The following is a 23777-nucleotide window of genomic DNA, read 5'->3' as shown; positions in this document are numbered from 1 at the left end:
CATCAGTAAGAACACTGTTATGACAGATTCATTGAGTAGAAAAACTACTTCCAGTAGCGCCTGGGCCACATAAGTCATGAAATTCTTCTTCTTCTTGTCTCTTTTATAGTGCTACATCACGTTTAAAATCACGAAAATGCGGGTCATCATCTTTTGCAGGTCTATTACTGTGCAAGAAATATACATCTTTAATCCAATCATCATCATTATTCCAATGAAGAAGATATTCAGTTTTTACATATTTTTCTAGCTGTCGATTTCCACGTACAGCAATATCTACTACCTTTTCACTTGGCAAATTTGAGATGAGGCTAATACCTTTAGACGTAATTTTATTCCTAACATTAATTAGTTCTGGTAGTTGTTGTTGAGATAGTTGTAGTTTTTGTTTTTGTGACCGAGTAATTCGTGAAGATTGTGGTTGTTTTTCTTGTCGTTCTGTATGTTGCTGCGGTGTTGGTAGCTGATAGGAAGGTCCTTGCTGAGCAGGTTGTGGTTCTTGTTGCTGAAGTCGAAATTCCCAAATTCTACTTATTTCATTAATATGTTCATCATATGTTTTATCATTCTTTCTGATTTTGGGTTTGTCATAATACAAACGATATATCCATTTAAAATAACTATCTTTATTTATGTCAACGTGCTCTTTTAAAATTTCAGACCTTCGAAAATAACTATTAAGTGCTGCACGTGGAAAAAATCTTTCTGTTCAACTTCTTTAAGTTCTTTAATAACACCTTTTCTGCCTGTTAGTTAATTCAACATTTTCTTTCCTTACTTTAGGTTCAGGTGCAAAATCTTTTTTTTATTTCACCAATACCTTCAAGGACTTCTTAAACCTATAGGAGGAGGCTGAGCAGCAGCTATATCAGATGGAAGTTTTTGTTAAAGCTTTTTTTGTTTTCTTAGTATCTTTAGCAGTATGTTCTAACGTTGGACGGAAACCTTCAGTAGCTTCTACAACTCTTTCAGTAACCTTTGTAATGAGTTTAAATAAAAAATAATGTTACCTTCTGCAATTCTACATGTGATTCTTGACGTTCTGGAAGTTTGTGTTTAAGATTATCACGAACAGGCAAAAACTTTTTGATTGCTTCCAATCTTTCTCTAACTAATCTAGCTGTATAAGATTCAGTACCAGGTGCCATTATTGATATAAATAATGATCTAATTATAGCAGCAGAGGGGGCGCGACCTCAATAAGACGTTAGGCGGGTAAACAAAAAAAAACAGAGAAATTTTGACAAAAATAAACTAACCCAGTTAGAGAAACTCTCGGTATGTTAGAGGCTTTGGTTTAGCGTCAGTTACTTTTTTTATCGTATGAGGTTTTTAGTTTTCAAAGTTACGTTTCAGCAAAAACATCTGTTCGCCCCCTCTGCTGCTAACCTCTTTCTCTCTCCAGACAATATGGGGTGACTTTTCCAACCACTCTGGGGAAACTTCTGCAGATACACTGGGGCGAGTTCTACATAGGGTGAGTTCTCTAATGGACGAGTTCTCCATTTACCACCGAGAATGATTACCTGTCAGGCATCGATATAGTATCTGCCTGCATTTAAAAAAGAAATGTACAGTAAAATTAGCAGGACGATGAAGATATTATGTGGTATGATTCTTATGCAACAAATGAATAAAGACTGGTTTCATCTACTTATTGATTATAATTTTACCATGCACAATAAACTAAATAAATACAACTTTTCCTGCCTTCTACATTCTACATTGCCTTACCTGTAAATCAAACAGTCATTCTGTTGGAGTTGTACGTGTATTTGTTTTTGAAACACAGCTTACGTTTCTGCAGGTGTTTGCTGATCATCTGTTGTGTGATCATTGTATTCGTCTGTGCTGAATGTATAATCAAGAAAATGCGTGATGTAAATCAGATGTATTTTTGCTTCATAGAACAAATGTGTAATCTTAATATGTTCTCGTTGTTCGTTGAAATAAGATCTATTTTTTTCGAAACAGCTTTTTTATGGATACAGATTTTGCATTTTATATTTTAAATTTTAAGAGTTCCGATTTATGGTCCAGCGCTGAATTGTCACCGTTGCACAGCAAGTTTTAAGTATCATTATTTTTATATTGCGTCCAAAGTATGGTTCCTAAAAGTACATTTTTTAAATGATCATAATTACAATGCCAATTGCCATATTTGCGTGTTTTCTTAACAGTGGGAAACACACCGAGTTTACATATTAGCCATGACCTACTTCCCGTGTGATGTTACTGATGTGCGTTGCATAACTGTAACGTGGATGTGGGACATGCAGTTTCAGGTTTGAAGTAAAACTACGACATTTAATCCATAAAAAACGGAAATATTAAGACGAGGAAGTAATCCCTCATCAGATAGCGTTATAGCAAGTGGCACGTCCTATTACAGCGGTATTTAAAGCTTGTTGTTCAATGGTGTCACCTAGTCCTTCATCATGTATGTAAGATGTATTACATTATGCTTTAGTGCTACTGACGTCCAAAACATAAATATCAGCTTCAGTGTCTTACATGTAGGACTATGGTGTCACCGTGTATAACCACACGTGCTTAATGTTAAGAACAAAATCAATAACCTGAAGGAAAAAAGGATTCTTACCTAGCGACAAAATTTCAAATTATCCAGACTATCCATTCTTACAAAGGACCTTATCAATCACACTAGATTCTGTTATAGTATGATAGACGGGCTCCTTTGTCAGAATGGGTGGTCGCGTAATGTGAGGAAATTTTGTCACTCGATATATCTTGCTTTCCTTCAGGTTATTGCTTTATCTGAACATTAAGCTCGCATCAAACACCTTTGTGTGTAATGTCTGATTAACCTGAAAGTAAACATAATGTTAGGAATGTGGCATAGCTGTAAATATATAAAAAATTTGAAGCACCCGATTCAGGTTAAACAAAATCATAGCTTTCCTTGACATGTATTCAGGACACCTATATTTTCATGCTCTTAAGCATTTATCTTTTACTCAGTTTTGACTCGCTTAAACATGTATCCTTTACTCCTTGGTTTCAACTCACTTGAACACTTGCATTCGCATCAAAAATATACTTCTTTCATGTTGATATCACTAATTACATTTGAAACTAAAGTTATTTTAGAAAAGTATGGATAACAAATGACAAGGATATATTCTGTCATTTTCTTTTTAGCATCCTTTCAAACAGATGCAATTTGTTGTAATGTGCAAAATTTTGCAGATATTTTCAGAGTACATCCTGTCATGGTCAGCATGACACCTAATCAATAAAGTTGACATGGGCTAGGCTTGTAATAAATTGTCAGCCTGCAGTGGTTAACCTTTGTTGTTTGGGAGTATAATTGAATTTTGATTAGTGTCCATTCTGCTATGGTCACACAGATGGAAGAGGCCATTGTTAACATAAAGTCAAGTAGTAGGAAATGACAGAGTTGAGGCATGCTGGGGACACATTTTGGGAAATCTTGGGACATTTGAAATAGGTGTCATAAAATGATATTTTCCAGTATAGTTACTAATAAAGGCGGACTTGAGAGGATTATTCTGACTTCATTTGGAATATTAAAATTTTGGTGGTTAGAGAAAGTTGATCCTGATTGGCTAAGTTAAATGAGGGTTTGAGTTTTCAAGACAAAATTAAATGTTTTAAGTAATTTCCCTTGTGAAATTTGGCAGTCCATGTTTTCTGCTGAAAGGGAAGTCAGAGGGACTCCAAGGACATTAATTAAATTTTCTCGTTAAATAAACTGTCCAAGGGATGTGGGTTTAGAAAAATTTGAGAGACCCAGAATCATAAGCTGCATAGGAAGAATGAGTCCTAAGGGCACAAGGGTATTGTCTCAATCACTTACATTATGTTCACTGATGTAAGCTTGTAAGTATTTGTTGAATTTATTCGTTTTAAATTCAGACTACAATTTTGCTTGAGTTCAGAATTTAATCATGCATTTGACTTGAATGTTATATGATCTTTTTATTGCAAGAATGTCATACAGTATTACATTGATAATGTGTCCAGATTTAGTTGTTTGCACAGTACGCAGTAGAAGTCACATATTGTAGGAATTTCATGCATTGCTCTGAATTACTCTGATACGAATTGTGAGAACAATTACCTGTCTTAAAAGATGTGGATAATTCATGCTAAGAATTGATTTTACTATGTATATTTAAATTAATTGCCAATTAGCAAGTAATGTAGGTAAGATGGGATGTGACATCCATTAATTCACTGGTATATTTGAGTTGTGTGTTCCTTTGATTAAGAGGTCACCCTATACATTTCAGCTGGTGATTTACAGCCCACAGTGGGGTGCAGTAGTTTATCTAAGAAGTCTAATTATGTCATGGTTCCAGTTAGGAATGGAAATAGCGGCTAGAAAGGACATTAATTTTATGATAATGGGGTATATTTGTATCAGGTTGCCAATTGACCCATATTAGCTTAGTTGAAGTACAGTAAATTAATATCTGACATAAAAGAGTGGAACTATTGTTTGATCCATATAGGAAAATAACCTGACAAATAGTTAGTTTACTTATATTTTATTTTAAGGAAAAATAGCCCTATACCTGTAATGCACCATGAAAAAGAGCTCGGTTGACAACCATGTTATGGTTGACAACCCAGAGAGGCCAGACAAAGAGAGAGGGAAGGAAAAGAAATACAGCAACTCTGACCTGTCACCAACTAGGATTTGGAAATTACCAAAAGCAACCGAGTTATGCTAACATGCTACATTTTGAGTTAGATCATTAGCATGATTCTTTGATGAAATTTGTTTTATAGGTATGTTGTTGTTGTTGTAATTGTGGGGTTTTAATGCCATTTTTCAGCACACAATAGGCTATAGATGGCGGCCAGTATTAATGGTGGAGGGAGAACCCGAAAACCCCCCCGGAAAGAACCACTGATCCATGAGAAGCTAATGGCAAGCTTTCTCACATACCCACATTGGCTGAATCCAAGACTTGAACCAACGCAGACAGGGGTGAGATGGCAGTGATCCATAACGAAGAGTGCTTTAGACCACTTGGCCACTCGGGGCCTCTGTTTTATAGGTATAATAGAACAGTTAATTGAATTTCACAACAATTTTGTAACTCTGTTTCTAAGAGAAAGGGAATCATTCAAATGTCATGTTCAGTTTCATGTTGTTTATGTAATTGAGTATATTATTATATTTTAAATAAAGAAGGCTTGTGTAGTTCTATCCCTGCTCAGATGTCTGTTTTTCATTCCATTTATTTCATATCTTATTTTGTTGTTTACTTGATTTGGGCAATAACACCTTGGTTGATCATGTCCTAATGATAAGCGAAGTGCCATTAGGAGTGGGGATCATGTCCCACCCCAAAACTTGTTATATAGTTCATGTATCACGTCACTTGATTTGACACATGTAAAAGAAGTATAATTTTCTTCCTGTGACACCACTAGGCATATACTCCAGTGAAAAAATATATAATTATTGCATAGCAACATCAATAGCTGATAGAAATCTCAAATTTATAGAAAACCTTAAAGAAATTGAACTTAGCATTCATAAAGCTTTGATTCGTCAATTTTCATTTTACAACAGATTTAATTGCAAAAGCTAAAAGCTAACATCTTGATAAAATTGTTTACTTATAATAAAAACTATTAGATTTGGCCCATGGCTTTTTTCCAATATTTAATTGGCATTGTGAACATGTAGAACCTCAATCACTGAATGCACTGTTTTTGGTTGTTGTTGTTGTAGGGTTTAACGTAACGGATAGCGCTTTAGACCACTCGGCCACTCGTGGCCCCTCACTGTTTTTGGTACATTTAAACTGTTTTGCATCTTTCATAACTTGTGTTGCCAGAAGTTCAAATAATCAGACACAGAAAATATAATGTTACAGGAGTAGGTTTTATTTCATTTCAAATCCTTATATATCAAGCAAATTTTGAAAACATAAATTGATCAGAGTAAGTTAAATATTGAGATTCTCCTAAAGACTGAATGAAAATTACTGTTAAATTGCATATTTGTCAGATATAAAATCCTACTGCTTTTTCTAAATAATCATAAAGGTATGTTTTGTGTAAATTTCCCTAAGTTTTAATTCGAAAGATCCAGCTCAGAATATCATTAGTGACAGATCCACATACAAGTTTTTATTGTTGTATTCTATTCTAAACAGTGTTACTGATGCATTTATCAGCTGAGAGTCATGTGGTTAATACATGCTGAGTATGCTTATAATGGTCGGAAGTAGATTAGCCCCATCGGAATTGCTGATAAAGATCTTTATGAGGTCTTTGTGATTGAAGAAAAGAGAACTATTGAAATCAAGGTTATTTTTTTTAAAATGTATGAATCTTTGTTTCATTCCACACAGTGATAGGATTTTCAAAACAAATTCTGTCTGCAAGACTTAGGTTGATCATTGTAAACAAATTGTGGCCGTGACATCGTTAAGAAATGCGTTCTCGGGAGAATTTTGAGTTTTTGACACAAAGAGCGTGTGGGGTGATATAGATTGAAAACAAGTGATAAAATCCCATTCATACAATATCCAGTTGCAAGCCCTTTTTTCCCTTTCAGTCATAACATCATGCTGAGCACAATGTCTACAAATTGTCTGGTTTCATTTTAGGTAATTCAAGCATACATTGACCCTCTTCAGTAATCATGTGGGGAGCCCATTAGGAATGTATTTAAGACTTGTGACAAACTCTTTCAGCTCTTGAATCAGTAAGTATAAAGGCAAGTTAATAAATTATGTTGTTGTTGTTGTTGTTGTGGGGTTTAACGCCATTTTTCAGCATGCGATAGGCTATACATGGTGGCCAGTATTAATGGTGGAGGAAGAACCCGGAAAGAACCACCAACCCACGAGAAGCTACTGGCAGGCTTTCTCACATACCCACATTGGCCAAATCTGAGACTCGAACCCACTCAGTTTCATCATGTGAAGTGGAATGTGCAGTTATTGATGGTAGGGTTGCTTGCAAATCTAGCCATATGTGATGTTTGTTTCCAGAGTTCATTGTTAGAATGCAGGAAGTATTATGCAGTGAGAGTACTAGAATTGGGATTGGAGGTTTTAGGGGAGGGTCACAAATATTGTTCCGAAGTGTTAGGGGGTGGTTGTGGTATTAGTAGCTGATAGAGATAATGATTGACCGCCAGTAGCCATATTTTCCAAAACTGAACTGACAAATCGTTTATTTTTTTTCAATGTAAATTCTGCATCAGTAAGTTTTGAGATACTCCTCGTGCTTGTGGTCTGATAAATAGTTCTGATAACACATCATGGTCATTATCATAGCTTGAATTTTTGTCATATAGTGAATAACCAGTCTAAGATTGCATTCATACATCTTTACAGATGTCTAGCAGGGGGCCCCGAGTGGTCTAAAGCGCTCTCCATTACGGATCACTGCCATATATCTCACCTCTGTTTGCGTGAGTTCGAGTCTCTGATTTGGCCAACGTGGGTATGTGAGAAAGCATGCCAGTAGCTTCACGTGGGTAGGTGGTTCTTTCTGGGATTTTCCCGGGTTCCTCCTCCACTATTAATACTGGCCGCCATGTATAGCCCATCATGTGCTGAAAAATGGCGTTAAACCCTACAACAACAACAACAACATCAGATGTCTAGCATGAATGAGCAGAATTGTTCTTGTTTGACAGGTTCATATGTCGGCTTATGCAGGAGATTTTAATGCTTTGCTGCAGTGTGTATGAATACAGTCTTTGATGAATTTTCAGATTTCTCCTGGACAGTTTTAAGGATTTTACTGGACATGTGCTTGTGCCAGTTGCTCAGATTCACTTATCTGATGTTACTTCAAGTCTCTCATCACAACAGATTTGGTTATTTTTTTTGTGTGTGTGTGTTTTGTTACCTCTTTTTGTGAATTGGAGTGATGTACTCTAAGCCAGATTTATTGATTTAAAATTGTAAAGACATTGGGGTCCCTTGATGTTAAAATTCAAGCCAGATTTATTGGTTTAAAATTGTAAAGACATTGGGGTCCGTTGATGTTAAAATTAAACACCTCTCACAAAATGAATAGCCCAAAGGTATCTAAAGTTTACTTGGATATTGTGGAAATTGTACATGATCTAAGCACACAGCTTACCAAGATGACAGCTCCCAATTGCTCAATAAATCAGCCACAATTACATGTACACACACTATCATGAAGTTACTGAAATAGTGAAAACATTTTGCCAGACTAGACAGTATCAGATTTTAAAAGTGAACAAATTAGAAAATAAATAAAATGTACAGAAGTTTTTGCCTGTTTTTGACAATTTGACTCTGAATACCAGGAAATGAAAAGACCATGTGGAGATAGCAGTTTTTTTTAATAGGTGCATATCTTTAGTAGGACTTAGTGGTACCTGCCTACATTACAAACTACATCCATCAATTGTAGACCAAATTAAAGGGATTCAAAAGTTCTTTTAACAATACCTAAGATATACAAGGTCTTGTTTTTAAATAGCATGTATAACTAGTGAGGAAAACCTAGGAAATTCTTGTTCTTAAAAAAATCTAACCCTATCATGCGAAATATGAAACTGTAGAGTGCCACCAATGTCTTCATGCCAATAGCTTAACACCCTATCAGCTGATACATTTGAAACCCTAGAATAAGTTCATTAGAGCCTATATAAAATACTTTAAGTGACCTCAAAAATGTGATTGTGTTATGTCTAGCTTGTATCCAGTAGTTTCATTGCATCAAGATTAAATAAATAGAAAAACAAAATAAGTAATATACAGTTCTTGCTCTTTGCAAGTTCATTTTCAATTACAGAAGAAAGAAGACAAATTGTATACCTTTCTATGAACAGCATAACATTTTGCATTTGATTAGCATGGTAGTCTATACAGATTTCATATAAATTTATTGTTATGCTTTTGTGTGTATGACTTGTATCCTTCAGTCTTTTAATATTTCTAATGGATGCAGATATTTTTTTTAAAGGGCAGGAACCAAAAGCATATTGTAATTTATTTTGGTTTTAAATGTATGAGCACTGATCTGTACGTGAACAAATATATACGTGACTTTTAAGCATCCTTGAGACACATTGTGCGATGGGGCGGGATACTGTCATAGTGTGTCTTGTATTAAATGTTCAAGATTTATCCATCGTGTTTAAGTTGCTTTTCTTGTTGGTCTTATTTTAGCATAAATTAATTCAGTCTCTGAGTAATGCTGACATGTATTTTGTGGGTGTGATCAGATTTACACCAAAGCATCATATACAAGACGCACATCCCGCACACAATAGAAAAGAAACAGACAACAAATAACCATTGAAAATGCAGGTGCCTCATTTTGTGTTACATTTGGTGACCACTGAGTATTGGTTTATTTCAATGGCTTTTATTCCTCTTTTGATAATTTCTTCTGTCTTGGAAGCTGCCCCTAAGTAGCCTCTTATGTGACTGACCCAGTTCTCACCCTATTATTTTTTTGTTGTAAATGGCTTGGGTGATGGAGGTTGTGGGCCAAAAGGGCTGTGATGATTTCTCACATAGTTATTACACTTTATATATAGCGTGTGCAGTTAAATATTTTGGATAGTCAGCATGTTGAGGTATCACTTTATGTGAGTCTGATTGGTCCAGATAAGCCCATTAAATTCTTGCACTGTATTCTCTTTACTGATTGGTCCAAAGAAGCCCATTAAATTCTTGCACTTACTGATTGGCTGCAACCATGGACATTTTCCTTATTCTGGAAAGTTCTATTTACTATAGCTATCATCATTTTGTTGGCTATTTTTCTGATCAGGGAAAAAATGTTACATCTGTTGAAATCTGGCAAATTTTCAGCTTAGTTGCTTATTAAAAATTTTTTAAGGGGCCCCGAGTGGCCGAGTGGTCTAAAGCGCTCTCTGTTACGGATCATTGCCATCTCACCTCTGTCTGTGGCGGTTCAAGTCTCGGATTCAGCCAATGTGGGTATGTCAGAAAGCTTGCCAGTAGCTTCTCGTGGGTCAGTGGTTCTTTCCGGGGTTTTCCCAGGTTCTTCCTCCACCATTAATACTAGCTGCCATGTATAGCCTATCGTGTGCTGAAAAATGGCGTTAAACCCCACAACAACAACAACAATTTTTTTAAGGGTACTAATGCAACCACAGCATTTCTGTATGTTGTGAAAATGTTCTAATGAATTAAAAAAAATTATGTGACATGATTCTATCTCTATATATAATTTTTCTATGTGATCAAGTTAAATAATGTAAATATTTGATCACAAATACATTGGAATTCCTGCAGCTAGTTTTCATCCCTTCACATGAATATCCAACAACTGGAATGTTTAGAAGTGAAATTGATGCACTCTAGGTGGCAACATTGTAAACATTCTGCGAGTCATTCTGGCCATCTCATGAAATACCTTATTTAAAGAAGTTTTCATGGCAAGGATAAGGACACAAACATTTTCATTGGATGAGAACACAAACATTTTGATTACAAACATTTTGATTGGATGAGACTTTGATAGCTCAAACAATACTGGATGTTTCACATTAAGGAGGGAAAATTTATGTCCCTTGCATTCTAATCTACTTATGTGGTCATAGAAAATACACAGAAGTATAAAGCTCAGTGTCACACTTGTGTGCTGTCCATTCATATGGTTCACTCTTCACAGTGGTTAGATTACCATGGTGCGGCATTTCTTTAGCAAGACCTTGTACACTGATAGTGTAAATGACCTTACAAAATATTGTTTTTATTTTCAAGTATTGCATATGGTTTTGAGCAAACTTTGTCTTGCTTTCCAAGATTGGTATAAAAAGAACAAGGTTCTCTTTCTAAATTCCACATAAAATGTGTATGAAGTAATTACAGTTGATTAGCACATGATCATTCAAGATGATTTAATAGGCAGAAATCAGGGATTTGAGTTCAGTAATTGGTACATTTTGCTGCAAATGTCATTCAGTGTGTTGTAGGGCTTAGAGGTCCAATGTGTAATATTTTGAGGATCTCACTAAATTGTGAGGGTTGTATGCAAGAAGCCAACTCTTCACGGGGTTTAGGGGACCATTGTACAACATTTTAAGGTTATGTGTGGTACTTTCAGGCATTGGTGTGTGTGTGTGTGTATATGTTGTTTCCTGAAGCCAAGGCAACATTTTGTAATCATTGATAGATGTTAGGACATGCAGTGAGTATAAAGATGAACTTAGTCTGCAATTTTAATGATTTTCTTAACTCCTCATTTTAGGGAATTAATGGCTTCTAAAGAGGATGCAACTTCATGCCCAATATGTCAGGAGATTTACCGTGATCCAAGATGCCTTCTGTGCGGCCATTCCTTTTGTTTGGAATGCATAAAAGGGGTGGCAGAAAACAAGAGATGGTTTTGTTGTCCAATTTGTCGATTTAGAGTCAATCTCGGAGATGGAAAGGTAGATCAACTACCAAAGAATTATGTCCTCAGTAATGTCATAGAAGCCAAAGATAAGACATGCACTTCAGTGTGTTTGAAACATAACAAGTTACTTGATATATTTTGTGAGCAATGTGATATGGTGATATGTTCCAAGTGCCTTTCGATGCATCACAGAGGCCATGTCATAGAAGATATAGACAAAATCTTTAATGAACGAAATGTAAGTACACAGTTATTGTATTTGCTAAACAAAATGTACATGTGGACTTATAAATGAAAATTTGTCCACCAGAAGGAAACCACATACATGTATTAAACTTGGAGAAAAGCATCAGAATATTTGAAAAAAAATTAGCAGTTTTATACTCATGAATTTTAGTTGTTCTATAATTTGAAGATGAAAAGAATAAATGGTTTTGATGTATTTATCATCAAACAAAACATTTGCAGTAGTTGTATCCTTATGTCTCATAATACCTGTTGAGAAGAAATATATTACTGGCTTCATCTACAAAAATGATTTTTATAGCTCTGAAATTAAATGTTGTCTGTATCTTAATTTTTTTATATTATTGTTACTATTTATTATTCATAATATTTCAGCCTTTTTATTTTGTCATATTTTAATAGCTTTAAATGTGAAAGATTTTTTAACAAAGTAATTTGTAAATGTTTGTTTAATTACTGGCATGCATTTAAATGCATCCATGAATGATGATTTATTATAGCCTGCATCTTGTAAGGGCATTACAATATACTGTATCAGTGATTACCAATATAAATGAACATTTCAGATATTGTGGTGAGGTAACGGGGCAATGAAACCAGTAAATTCACATGAAAGAGAAACAAAATTGAATCTGACAAAATGCACTTCTTTTTATATTTTGGTCAAGAACTTCCATTTTCACAGGAACAGTTAGCAGCATTTTTCACTGAGACAAAACTGTCAGTATCAATGATACAGGAGAAGAGAAGTGTTGTAGAACAGTCAAGAAATGCCATGCAGGTAATCATTTTAGACTGTCTTATCTGAGTGTCTAAATTACAGTTGTTTTATAAATCATTTCATCGAAAACACCTCCTTATTGAATTCATGCATTTTTGTCTTTTCCCCCATTGTCAACTAAAAAATTAACAGGATTATGTTATCAGGTATAAAACTGGGGGCTGAAAATTTCAATTTTAACTTTATTCTTTCTGCAAAATGTAGTGCCAAACCATATGTACCTAATTCAACGATCGTAAGTTATGAACGTTGTGTCCATTGGCTCATGTGCTCAACAGAGTGACAGAAAGGGTTGCCATACTTTGCATATTAATACATGAAAAATGGCTACTATGTAACACTCTTACATCAAGCGCTAGGGAGATGTTTTTTAATGTTTCTTGCTCAAAATCACTCAAAAGATTTCACCTCCTAATCATACATGCATCCTGATAAGATATGACTTTTAACTTGAGGTCAAATTCTTTTGCAGAAGCTTTCTGATATCCAGGCGAAATGACTTTTAAAATAAAACTAAAAATCCATTGTTGATGATACCACAGATATCATTTATAATTATGATTCATTAAAAATAGAAATTTTGATATCGAAGACCAGTTTAGAAATACCACTTAAACGAGACACACATCATAAAAAGCATTCTTTATGAATTTTGTGTGAAACAATATATGTGTTTGCTTTGATATCTGATATATGAACACCCACATTTGTCTTTCTGTGTGATTGCAACCAAACAAAAGTCACGAGTTTGAAACTCGCAGTGGCATCCAAAAAAATTTTAATACATTTTTGTATTTTATTCTTCTGGCTGTCTTTCTTTAAAAATGTTCATCACAATATTTACATATTTTTACATCTGTTTTATTCCTGTCCTAGGATGGGCAATTAATGTAGTTATTTATGAAATCTATTTAACATTGTCAAAAGGTTTTTAAAAGCAGTGGCTACAATCGTGTTTGACTTGTGCTTGGGAAAGGCAGCCAGTCTGCCTAAATATAGTTACTGTAATGAGTGTTACATATGAATTGGACGTCAGGACAAGAATTATGGGCAATGGATATCTTTGATGAAATTCATTTTTGACTTTTCAGAAAAATGCTGATTCCATCCACAAAACAGTTGATAACATGTTTAAAAAATGGTATGATGCTCTTCATGCAAAACAAAATGCTGTTTTGAGCTACTTATGTCAAGAAAGAGATAAGAAGATACAGGTTCATGTTGAAGCTGAAAGAGTTCTTTTGAAGTCCTTGACAGATGTGACTGAATTAGAAGAAGAAATAAGCCAGACAAGGAGTAAAGACATGGCATTTGTTATACAGGTATTTGTTCATTTCTCATAGTTACCAGCTTTGGATATTTGAAACAAAAAGGGATGTTGTTTTAATTCATTGAAGAACTCATCAGTCATATTTAGTAACAACAAACTAATGAACATGTATACAGGAAAAGTGAAAGTTATGACTTATTTTGTACAACAGTGATTCAAATTGAACAAGTTAGTAAATATTATATTTGCCAGTATAATTCCTTGACATTAGAGAGTGAAGTTTCTTTTGTCATGGATATGTAATTTACAGCAGATTGCTATTTCTTGCTACAGGGGATAGTTACGATAATTGCATTTTTCTCTCAGTGTGTTTGCCACATTTTGTCTGGCTTAGATGTTGATGTGCCGTACAAGTCAAAGTGACTAATTTTGTACATTTTCCATCCATTGGTTATCCAAAATTCTATGTCATGTGTAAGACAAAGTCAGATCAACACTTTGGCTTCATCTTGTATGCAAGTAAAATGAATATTATTGGTACCACAGTATGCTATTCCAAAATAATTGTGACATTGCAGTGACCAATGCTGACATGCATTTTCCCCAGTTTTGTTTTGGAGAAGAGAAAGGGGGAGGGGAGGTTTCAGGGCAATATACTGTACTCTGTGTTTTTCTTGACAATGGTGATCTTCCTCATGTACATGGGTACTTCACTATGCAATTATCAATTGACACCTCTATGCAAACAGTTCAATCTTGTTTTAAGTATGTAATCATCCATTGTCAGAAGCACAGCATAGCTATACAGTGACACTCACATGGTAATTAAATATGCCTAGGGCTTTGGCCTGGTTGTTCTATTTGATACCTGTTTGAGCACATGACAGACAACTTTAAATTAGTATGGCTACCGATAGGGAACTGAGGCTGTCTATAGAAAGATGAGAAATGTCAAGAAAAGTAACAATAGAGATATAACAACAGAGGAATGTTGCATAAAGAGAACAAATTAAATACTGTAGCAAATTTACACAAACAAGAAGAGAGAGGGTATCATTTTTTGTGGTTTTCAATTCATGAGGTCATGTGTTAGATCCCCAGCCAAGTCATACCAAAGACTTATAATGGTACTAACAGCTTCCATGCTTGGCATTCATCATTAAGAAGTTAGTGTTAGGACTGGTCAGCCTGGTGTCAGGATAATATGACTGGGTGGGACATCATGCTACATGTCTGTTGCATGATGTCTCGGTGCTAGACATCACTATAAACTGCCACATTGCAGACATCATAGTGATATGACTGAAAAATTACTAAATCTATGTTAAAAATCCAAATCACATCGCGCATCACATCATCTGGTTTTCAAGTCACTTGATATAGTAAAAGATATGGTAAATTATGTGGAATAAGTATAGAAAATAACAGGGGTACTGACATAGCCTATTACACAAAGCCAGTATTGGGTTTAAACAGTTAACTGGCTTGGATTGTTGTTGGAAACCTAAAACCAATACATGAATTATAATGAAAGAGAGATGCCAAATCAATACCTTGTTAAGACTGAATACTGTTAAATGTTGAAATTACATTTACTTTAAGCAGAGAACAAAACTAAAACTGGATCATTGATGATCTACAAACCATCTGTCTCTATTCTAAAATTTAACAAATATTATGACCTTGTTTTAGTGAATATATGACAGTATTGTGAATTTATAATAACTATGTGGTTTATCTTTGGTAATGTGTAAATATTCTAATCATTAATATGCATTATATTCTTCAGTTGGATCATTTATATCAATGAAAATCATGTACTTGTAATATCTCAAGTGTATCAAAATAAAATATCAATAAACCAATGTCTAAACTTTGGTCAGTAGAAAAAGGGTATGGAAATAGAAGATGAATTAAAACGAAATCTATCTATATTTTTTGTATGATCAAATGACATGCAAAATAAAATAAACTAGAGCATGGGTGAACAAATTAAGGCTCACACGCCAGTAGTGGCCTGTCTAACATTATAAGGCTCACAGGCCAGTAGTGGCCTGTCTAGCATTATAAGGCTCACAGGCCAGTAGTGGCCTGTCTAGCATTATAAGGCTCACATGCCAGTAGTGGCCTGTCTAACATTATAAGGCTCACAGGCCTGTAGTGGCCTGTCTAACATTATAAGGCTCACAGGCCAGTAGTGGCCTGTCTAACATTATAAGGCTCACAGGCCAGTAGTTGACTGTCTATCATTATAAGGTTCACATGCCAGTAGTGGCCTGTCTAACATAATAAGGCTCACAGGCCAGTAGTGGCCTGTCTAACATTATAAGGCTCACATGCCAGTAGTGGCCTGTCTAACATAATAAGGCTCACAGGCCAGTAGTGGCCTGTCTAACATAATAAGGCTCACACGCCAGTAGTTGACTGTCTAGCATTATAAGGCTCACAGGCCTGTAGTGGCCTGTCTAACATTATAATGCTCACATGCCAGTAGTGGCCTGTCTAACATAATAAGGCTCACACGCCAGTAGTGGCCTGTCTAACATAATAAGGCTCACAGGCCAGTAGTTGACTGTCTAGCATTATAAGGCTCACAGGCCTGTAGTGGCCTGTCTAACATTATAAGGCTCACATGCCAGTAGTGGCCTGTCTAACATAATAAGGCTCACACGCCAGTAGTGGCCTGTCTAACATAATAAGGCTCACAGGCCAGTAGTTGACTGTCTAGCATTATAAGGCTCACAGGCCTGTAGTGGCCTGTCTAACATTATAAGGCTCACATGCCAGTAGTGGCCTGTCTAACATAATAAGGCTCACAGGCCAGTAGTGGCCTGTCTAACATTATAAGGCTCACAGGCCAGTAGTTGACTGTCTAGCATTATAAGGCTCACAGGCCTGTAGTGGCCTGTCTAACATTATAAGGCTCACATGCCAGTAGTGGCCTGTCTAACATTAGATTGTATGGTAATTTCATTATTGTAGTAGAAACGTGTGGCCTGTGACTTACCAAAATTTGTGGAGTGGCCCCTCAGCAAAAATGATTGCCCAACCATGCTATAGAGTATAGACCATATGTGTGGTGTGCGGCCTGTGAATTGTGAACTCTTTGATTGTTTTCTTTAATTTTGTGTTGGAGAATAAGAAAATTCAAACTTGTACAGATACATAAAAAATTATAAAAGCAGTCATTATTAGTTTTTAACTATTTATTGACATGTTAATTGATCAAGAATGGGTACAACTATGTGACCTGGTTTTTTTATTATGCCGATTACATCTCATATTCAAAGCATTTTCGATGACATAAGCCATATTTAATTTTGATTCAGACAAAGCCCAGATTTCCAGGTCAAAAGTATTGATTACTAAGCCAGAAAATCTGAATACAATTACTTTCTCTTTGGTTGTAAGTGATATAAGTTTTTAACAAAGTATATCTGCTTTAGATGTAGAAGTGGGAACAGTATCAATTAGTCAATTAGTATGATAAACAGAAAGTTGATGTTCCGAAGATGAGAAAGATAGGTATTCCGGTAGACAGATATAGAAAATATAAACTTAAGTATATTTATGCATATTATATAAATTTAGTTCCTTTTTACATTTCAGCAATACGGCTCCATTAGGGCCAGGTATGTAAAATAGTATATATTTATCATCAGAAATACATTTTTATTAGTTCATATTGGTTCTCTCAGAAGAAAGTACTTACAGGTAATTATAATATGCAGTAATGATTATTTATGGCAATGATGCAATTTTCAAATTAATTTCCTGAGTAAAAAATAAATAATAAGAAGGAATTAGTTTGTTGAAGTGGCGTTTATCACAATTGTATTTCACATTGTAACACTTTCGAAAACCTTTAATGATTTATTTGCTATATTCCATTTCAATGATGGTTACACTCGTTACTACATTTACTTTAGCTTTGTTAAAAATAATTTCTTCTGTTGTCTTTTCAATATTCAAGACATGAAGACACTGTACGTATAGTCCACCTAAACATCAAGACTTATTTCACACCACCTGGCGATTTAAAGATTGAAGTTTGTGCACCATGGATTGAAGAAGCTATTAGCAACATTAAATACACAGATATGATGAAGAGAAAGGTAAATGATCTGAATTGTATATTACAAATGAAATTAAGTTATCTGTAAATGCAGGACATATGTACTGATCAAAGAAACACTGTCACTGCATTATCAATATGGGCATAATTATTGCAGTCTATTCCATTTAAATTAAACTTGAAATATTAAAGTAAAATTACATTTATCACATTATCTTGGAGTATTTTATCCAATGACATTTTATTTTATATTTACTTCTCTTTTTAGGCAAGACCCCAAACACGAAAGATATCAGAGATCGAAAAAGAAAACAACATTTTGAAGAGGTTGTATCACATGATTCTTTACGTTACACCATATATAAAAATGAGAAACTATGTGCTCTACAATGACTCAAGTAACCACATCCTCCTACAACTGTATAAATCTTCAAAATATAATAGCGGCAACTACTTATTCTGTTGCTATTGCATAGCTAATCCATTTTCGTGCTAAACACTCTTGCTATTCATTTGAAGTGAATACATCCTTCCACAGAGTGGAGAAAAGGCACTATGACCTTTTGCACACTAGTCTGCATGTCACATGGTCATTCGCAGAAGGTAGATATTGGCTGTCATTTTCTTTCACTGACACCCTACTGCATAGATGTTTGCCAAAACCATCATCAGAGAAATTATTCCTGTAGCAATCTACGCAAATAAAAGCAGTTTCCTTCTGTAGTAGTATCTGGGAGGGTTGGATTTAGATTTGCAAGGTAGTGGTTGTTTTCCTGAGGTGTTATGGTTGGGTAAGTATTTTCAAAGAAACATATTTTACTAGTAAAAATTGTTTTTTCTGCTTAAAAACTTCCAAGGTTACCTCATGTTTCATCCTTTTGGGGTGGGCACATGCTTATTACATACATACACTGTGGTATGGCTAAGTCTCTGTTTTTAAAGGAAAATAACAATAGGCCCTGCCTTCATTTTCATATTTGTTGTTTGAACACTTTCACACTGACATTGCATATGTATTTGTTTGTTGTTTTAATTAACAAAGTTTGTAGGTGAATTATCTTTTGTTTCTGTCAGAAAAACTACACGTAATTTCTTCTCTAACGTTTACTATGTCAGTACATTTGTTAGTGCATACACAGTGGTGTATGAGGTATGACACTGCATACAACCAGGTGAATTTTGCAACAACAACACTATGTTTTTATTGCATATACGGGTGTATTTGGTATGACGCTGGATACCATCAGGTGAGTTTCACTTTAACATGATGTTCATTATTTCTTTATAGTCTGTGGGCCCTTGGGACACTCGTGCAGACAGCATAAAGTGCTCAAAATGTACATGGAAAAATCGTTGCATATATTGAGAATTATGGCCTTCAAGCACCTGGAATCTAGTTGATTCAAGTCGTACTTATTGGGGGTGGAGGAACCTTTCCTCCCTTTCATCTTTGGATTTTCTAGATTTTCTCTGACAGGTCTCAAGTGTTGGGACCAACATCTTTGGTGGCCTGTGAATCCACTCCAGAAGGAGGGACTAAACATTCAGGGATTCGTTCGACCTCCCCATATAGGAAGGGGAGATGAACACTTCTCATATTCCAAAAAGCATGTCTGCCTCAGTTAGTAGGTTGCTCCCACCTGCTGGAGACACAGACCACTGCAACAATGAATTGTGCCCTCTCATTAGGGAAGTAGGGCACTCCAACTCATCTCCTGCTTCTGGAAGTGTGTTGTTTTCTCCTGTTAGGGAGGTGGGGCACTGCACCCATTATGCACAGAGTGATAAATCAGTTGAAGATGAGATCTTCTCCAACTATCACTCATCGGCCTTACCATATGGTGACAGGGTATTGACTGAGTTCCCTCCTCTCCAGTCCCATCTGGTAAAGGATTTGGAGTCTACCCAATGGACTCGGGTTAGTAATGGGTGCCCCCCTCCTTCCTAATTACACCAGCGAACCGTTACAGGACGTGGGGCCTTCCACCTCAGGAAATTTTGTTCATTATGCCCCCATTGAACTAATGGACCTTGCCCTCACAGTCTAGATAAAGCAGTGGCTTTTGTCCCACCATCACCTCCACACCATTCAGAAGGTTAGAGGTGTAACATCATTCAAGGCATTCTTATCTCTGCTCTGTAACTCATGCTGAAGTATGGACCGTGGTGCATAGTTTTCCAGTATCCTCTCCACCAAAGGACATATTGATGCCCAGTCATTTTCTGACTCGAGTGTATTAGACTATGATGACAATGATGGCCTCTCTATTTGTGTTGACTCAAATGAGTTCAAGACAGAAGCAGCAGCAATGACACCTTCTCACAGGCCCACCCATTCCTCTCAGTTGGAGGAGAAAGAAGAGGTCTATTCCTTTGATAAGGTGCTAAACTTTGTTTACCACCAGTTACCCCATATTTGTGCCTCAAACTATCTGGCGCACATTCCCAAAAGATTCTTCCAATTGGGAAAAGATCTCCAGAGTATCATCACAAACAAACCTTTTATTTCTGAGGTTTTTGCTAGGCCAAAATATCACTCAGCATCATAGAGGGTGGTCAGTACTTCCTTTAAAGTTGAGACCCCTTATCTCTTCTGCCAGCTACTGTGTACATTCCCTGAAGTGGACTACCAAACCTCTGCAGTTGGACACTGATGCAGCCAAAGTGGATATTTCAAAGGGACCCTGGGCATGCCTTCCCATCAAAGCAATCAGTGCCATAGAGCAGAACACCAGTTACTTGTAATGGTAACCTTTCTTGCTGATCTATTCTCAGTTACTTCCTTTATTATACTGAGAAAGGCCTCATTGAATAAGTTACATTGTAATTCATGCTGGAACCTGTGGCCATGACAATGGGGTGTGTGCTTTCTGTTGCCATAGCAATATCAGCAGTATTTCTACACATTCTCCATGATGCTGCATTTGACTCGTCAAAGGTCTTGCTTAACCACAGTAAAGGCCTTCTAAGGGATGCTCCACTAGAAACCAAGACCCTCGTCAGGGACCTCATACCTACTTTTCCTTCTCAAGACTTGCTGGATCATCAACATCGGTCCTTCACAACCACCCCTGGCCCATCACAGTTTGCCAGGAAATATCAGGCAGACTTAAAATATTTTAAGTAGGTTCAGCCTCTGTCCAATCCACAAACTCAAGTGAGACCACCTTCTTGCTTGTCAGGTCCATGGCAACCAGGTCACTGCACACCCCAAAAGAGGAACTTCACTAACCCTCCTTCCATTCCCAATAAAGGAAATAGGGTGGAGGGAAACAGTCCTAGTAATTATAGCAATTTAACCCCTCTCCTCCAGTGCTTTCCCTCCCAATAGGTGCTCACTTAGGCCTTTTCTCAGCGCCTTGGTCAAGCATCACAGATGATGGCTGGGTCTTCTCCATCATGAATGAGGGCTTTTAACAGTTTTGAGAACAATCCCCACTACTAAGGACCCCCATTTTCTTTCCCCAGTCTAGTCTGGTGAAATTAAGGGAAGAAATTGCACACCCTTTTGCAGAAGGGCTGTTGAGAGGGTTCTGATTGATTAGTCTCCATCCTTCTTCTCTTGAATCTTCCTGGTCATCAAGAAAAGTGCAAAAGTTTGAATCATAATCGATCTTTCTCCACTCACCCAATTTCTTTTAAGGAATCCTTCAAGATGGAGGCCGGGGCCCCGAGTGGTCTAAACCGCTTTCCGTTACGGATCACTGTCATCTCACCTCTGTCTACGTGGGTTTGAGTCTCGGATTCAGCCAATGGGGTATGTGAGAAAGCTTGCCAGTAGCTTCTCGTGGGTAGGTGGTTCTTCCTCCAACATTAATACTGGCCACCATGCATAACCTATCGTGTGCTGAAAAATGGCGTTAAACCCTACAACAACAACAACAACATCAAGATGGAGGCAATGTTCAAAATCCAGAAGGCCACTGCCAACTTGGTTCCTTTAGGATGTCTCCATGTGCACGCTCTTCAGTTCTTGCTTCTCACATGGTGGAAACTACACAGAGATTCTGTCAACCGGAATCCCACCAGTGCCAGAATTACACCACCATTTGCACTTGTGGATGAATCAGGACAGATTCCTGGTAGAGGTCCCCATGCAAATACCTGATCCCCACTCTTACCTGTTTGCTGATGCATCAGATTTCCTGTTGGGGTGCTCATTGAGACCCAGATGGTGTAATTCTCTTTGACTTGGGCTGAATTGTCCCTCATCAACAACCTAGAAATGAAAGCATTATTTCTAGCATTGCAAGGGTGCATCGACAGAACAAGGGGTTAACGTGTCATAATCTCAGAAAACCCATATATCAACTTTCTATATGTGGATCTCTCCCTCTGTGGTGAGTACATTTCATTTTCTCTGTCTTTGATCAGTTTGATGAGAGCATCACCCTGCCCACTAAATTCAGTTATGAAATAGTGACAGGAGAAGAACTTGCTGTTATTAAAATGTAGCTTTTTGTGGTGGGGTAATACTAATCTAATTAGGCAATACTTACCTGTCACTATTGCCAAATGCCCTCCTCCCACTCTGCTCTTGCGTAATCGTCGTCTGTGAAACAAATGACCTTCTGTGCATGACTATGCGACATACAGTCATAGATGCTCCCAGGGCATGCAATTCCAAAATGGTAAAAATATTGAAGTGCTTGTTGCGATGTGTATTTTGTTGTAACTGTTGACATGTCTGTTATTTTTGGCTTAACATGAATGGTTGTTTTTCTAAATTTGAATGACACATTGGGCCCTGTAACATGCATTGTGTTGAAGTTTGAACCTTGCATAAAGGAAATTTACAAATGTGTGTTTATAATACAGGCTATCGAGAAGACCCAAAATGGCTGATTCCCAGCATTGTTCATCTATAGATTTCCTGTTTTTTATAAAACAGCTGGCTGATCAGAGTAATGAAGGCAATTTATTTTTAAAGTCAGGAAGTATATCACAGTATATATATGAGCATCACAGTATATATATGAGCAAGGAAAGTATTAAATGATATTCCAGTAAGTGATTTTGAACTAAACAATGGTGTTAAATTCAAATCCAAGTGACCAAAAACAAACTGCATGACAGTCACCCCTCATTTCAGCGGTATTTCAAAACCAAAGGTTGAAAAGGAACACAAACCAAATTAAAATAATATAAACAATTTAAAGTAGAGTGTACTTTTCGTTTTTTTTCTAGTCATAATTTAGTCCAGCCAGATCATGTGCTACAAAGCTATATAATCCTGATATAAAGGTTACAATAAATCTAATAAATAAGAATCTAAAAATGAAATTAAAAAATAAAGATATTTATTTGACAAAAATACCTCTGTTTGAGCAAGTAGACTATAGCATTAATGGACTTAACCCTTTACCTCATAGAGCATAGTAACAAAGTGCAGCTCGCTATAAATAGAACACACGTTACCTAGTCTACCGCATACGCGTAGCCTGCCTGTGAACTGTTAAGCAATGTAGTGTATGTTACGTTTAACAGCAATTTTAACCATTTTACATTTTTGGTACACATCTATTATATGTGGAACAATTTAAGAGTAAAGTCTGATTGTTATAGCTGTGTAATTATTTATCACGGAAGAATTTGTTATGTGCTTTAAAATCTGGAGAGAACTCAGTCACCGTCATGTCAGTGAGGCCGTGTGACCAACCGTAGCTGCCATTTCTCATACTCAAAATTTAAAAGTTTTTCGTCTGTGTCTACATCACTAAGTCATCTAAATTTAATAATTTATAAAAAACTAATTGCAGCCTGTGTCAATATCAAAGCCTTTACCTAGGTTATTGAATCTTTCATAGTTGTGATTCTAATCATGAAAACTTCGTAAGTACTGAATGAAATCCGCACCACCATTTTGGAGAGTGGAGATTACGACCCAGTTACTTTAAATGGCAGATATCGACCAGTACATAAACAGTGACCACGTGATCTGACGTAATTGTCATTCGCAGAAATGAATGTAGTATCTAATAAGGGCTTTTCCCCGAAGGTGGCACTAGGAAAACCGGCTTAAAATGGCG

General features: G+C 36.3%; 1 protein-coding gene across 1 annotated transcript in view; it reads left to right on the top strand.

Annotated features, from left to right (window-relative positions):
* The first annotated feature begins 1389 nt into the window (after positions 1-1389).
* Positions 1390-23777, top strand: part of LOC149798503 (uncharacterized) — a 60833-nt gene continuing 38445 nt past the window's right edge. Inside the window, exons 1-7 of the mRNA XM_089957304.1 lie at positions 1390-1477; positions 11227-11614; positions 12308-12403; positions 13495-13725; positions 17283-17305; positions 17647-17788; positions 18017-18075. Of these exons, the coding sequence (XP_089813430.1) occupies positions 11234-11614; positions 12308-12403; positions 13495-13725; positions 17283-17305; positions 17647-17788; positions 18017-18075 (932 nt within the window). The 5' untranslated portion in view covers positions 1390-1477; positions 11227-11233. The remainder of the gene's footprint in view (positions 1478-11226; positions 11615-12307; positions 12404-13494; positions 13726-17282; positions 17306-17646; positions 17789-18016; positions 18076-23777) is intronic.

Source organism: Sinohyriopsis cumingii, chromosome 5 (genome assembly GCF_028554795.1).
Source record: "Sinohyriopsis cumingii isolate HCF-2022 chromosome 5, ASM2855479v2, whole genome shotgun sequence".
Classification (NCBI taxonomy): Eukaryota; Metazoa; Mollusca; class Bivalvia; order Unionida; family Unionidae; genus Sinohyriopsis; species Sinohyriopsis cumingii.
This window is presented reverse-complemented; position numbering and strand designations above follow the sequence as displayed.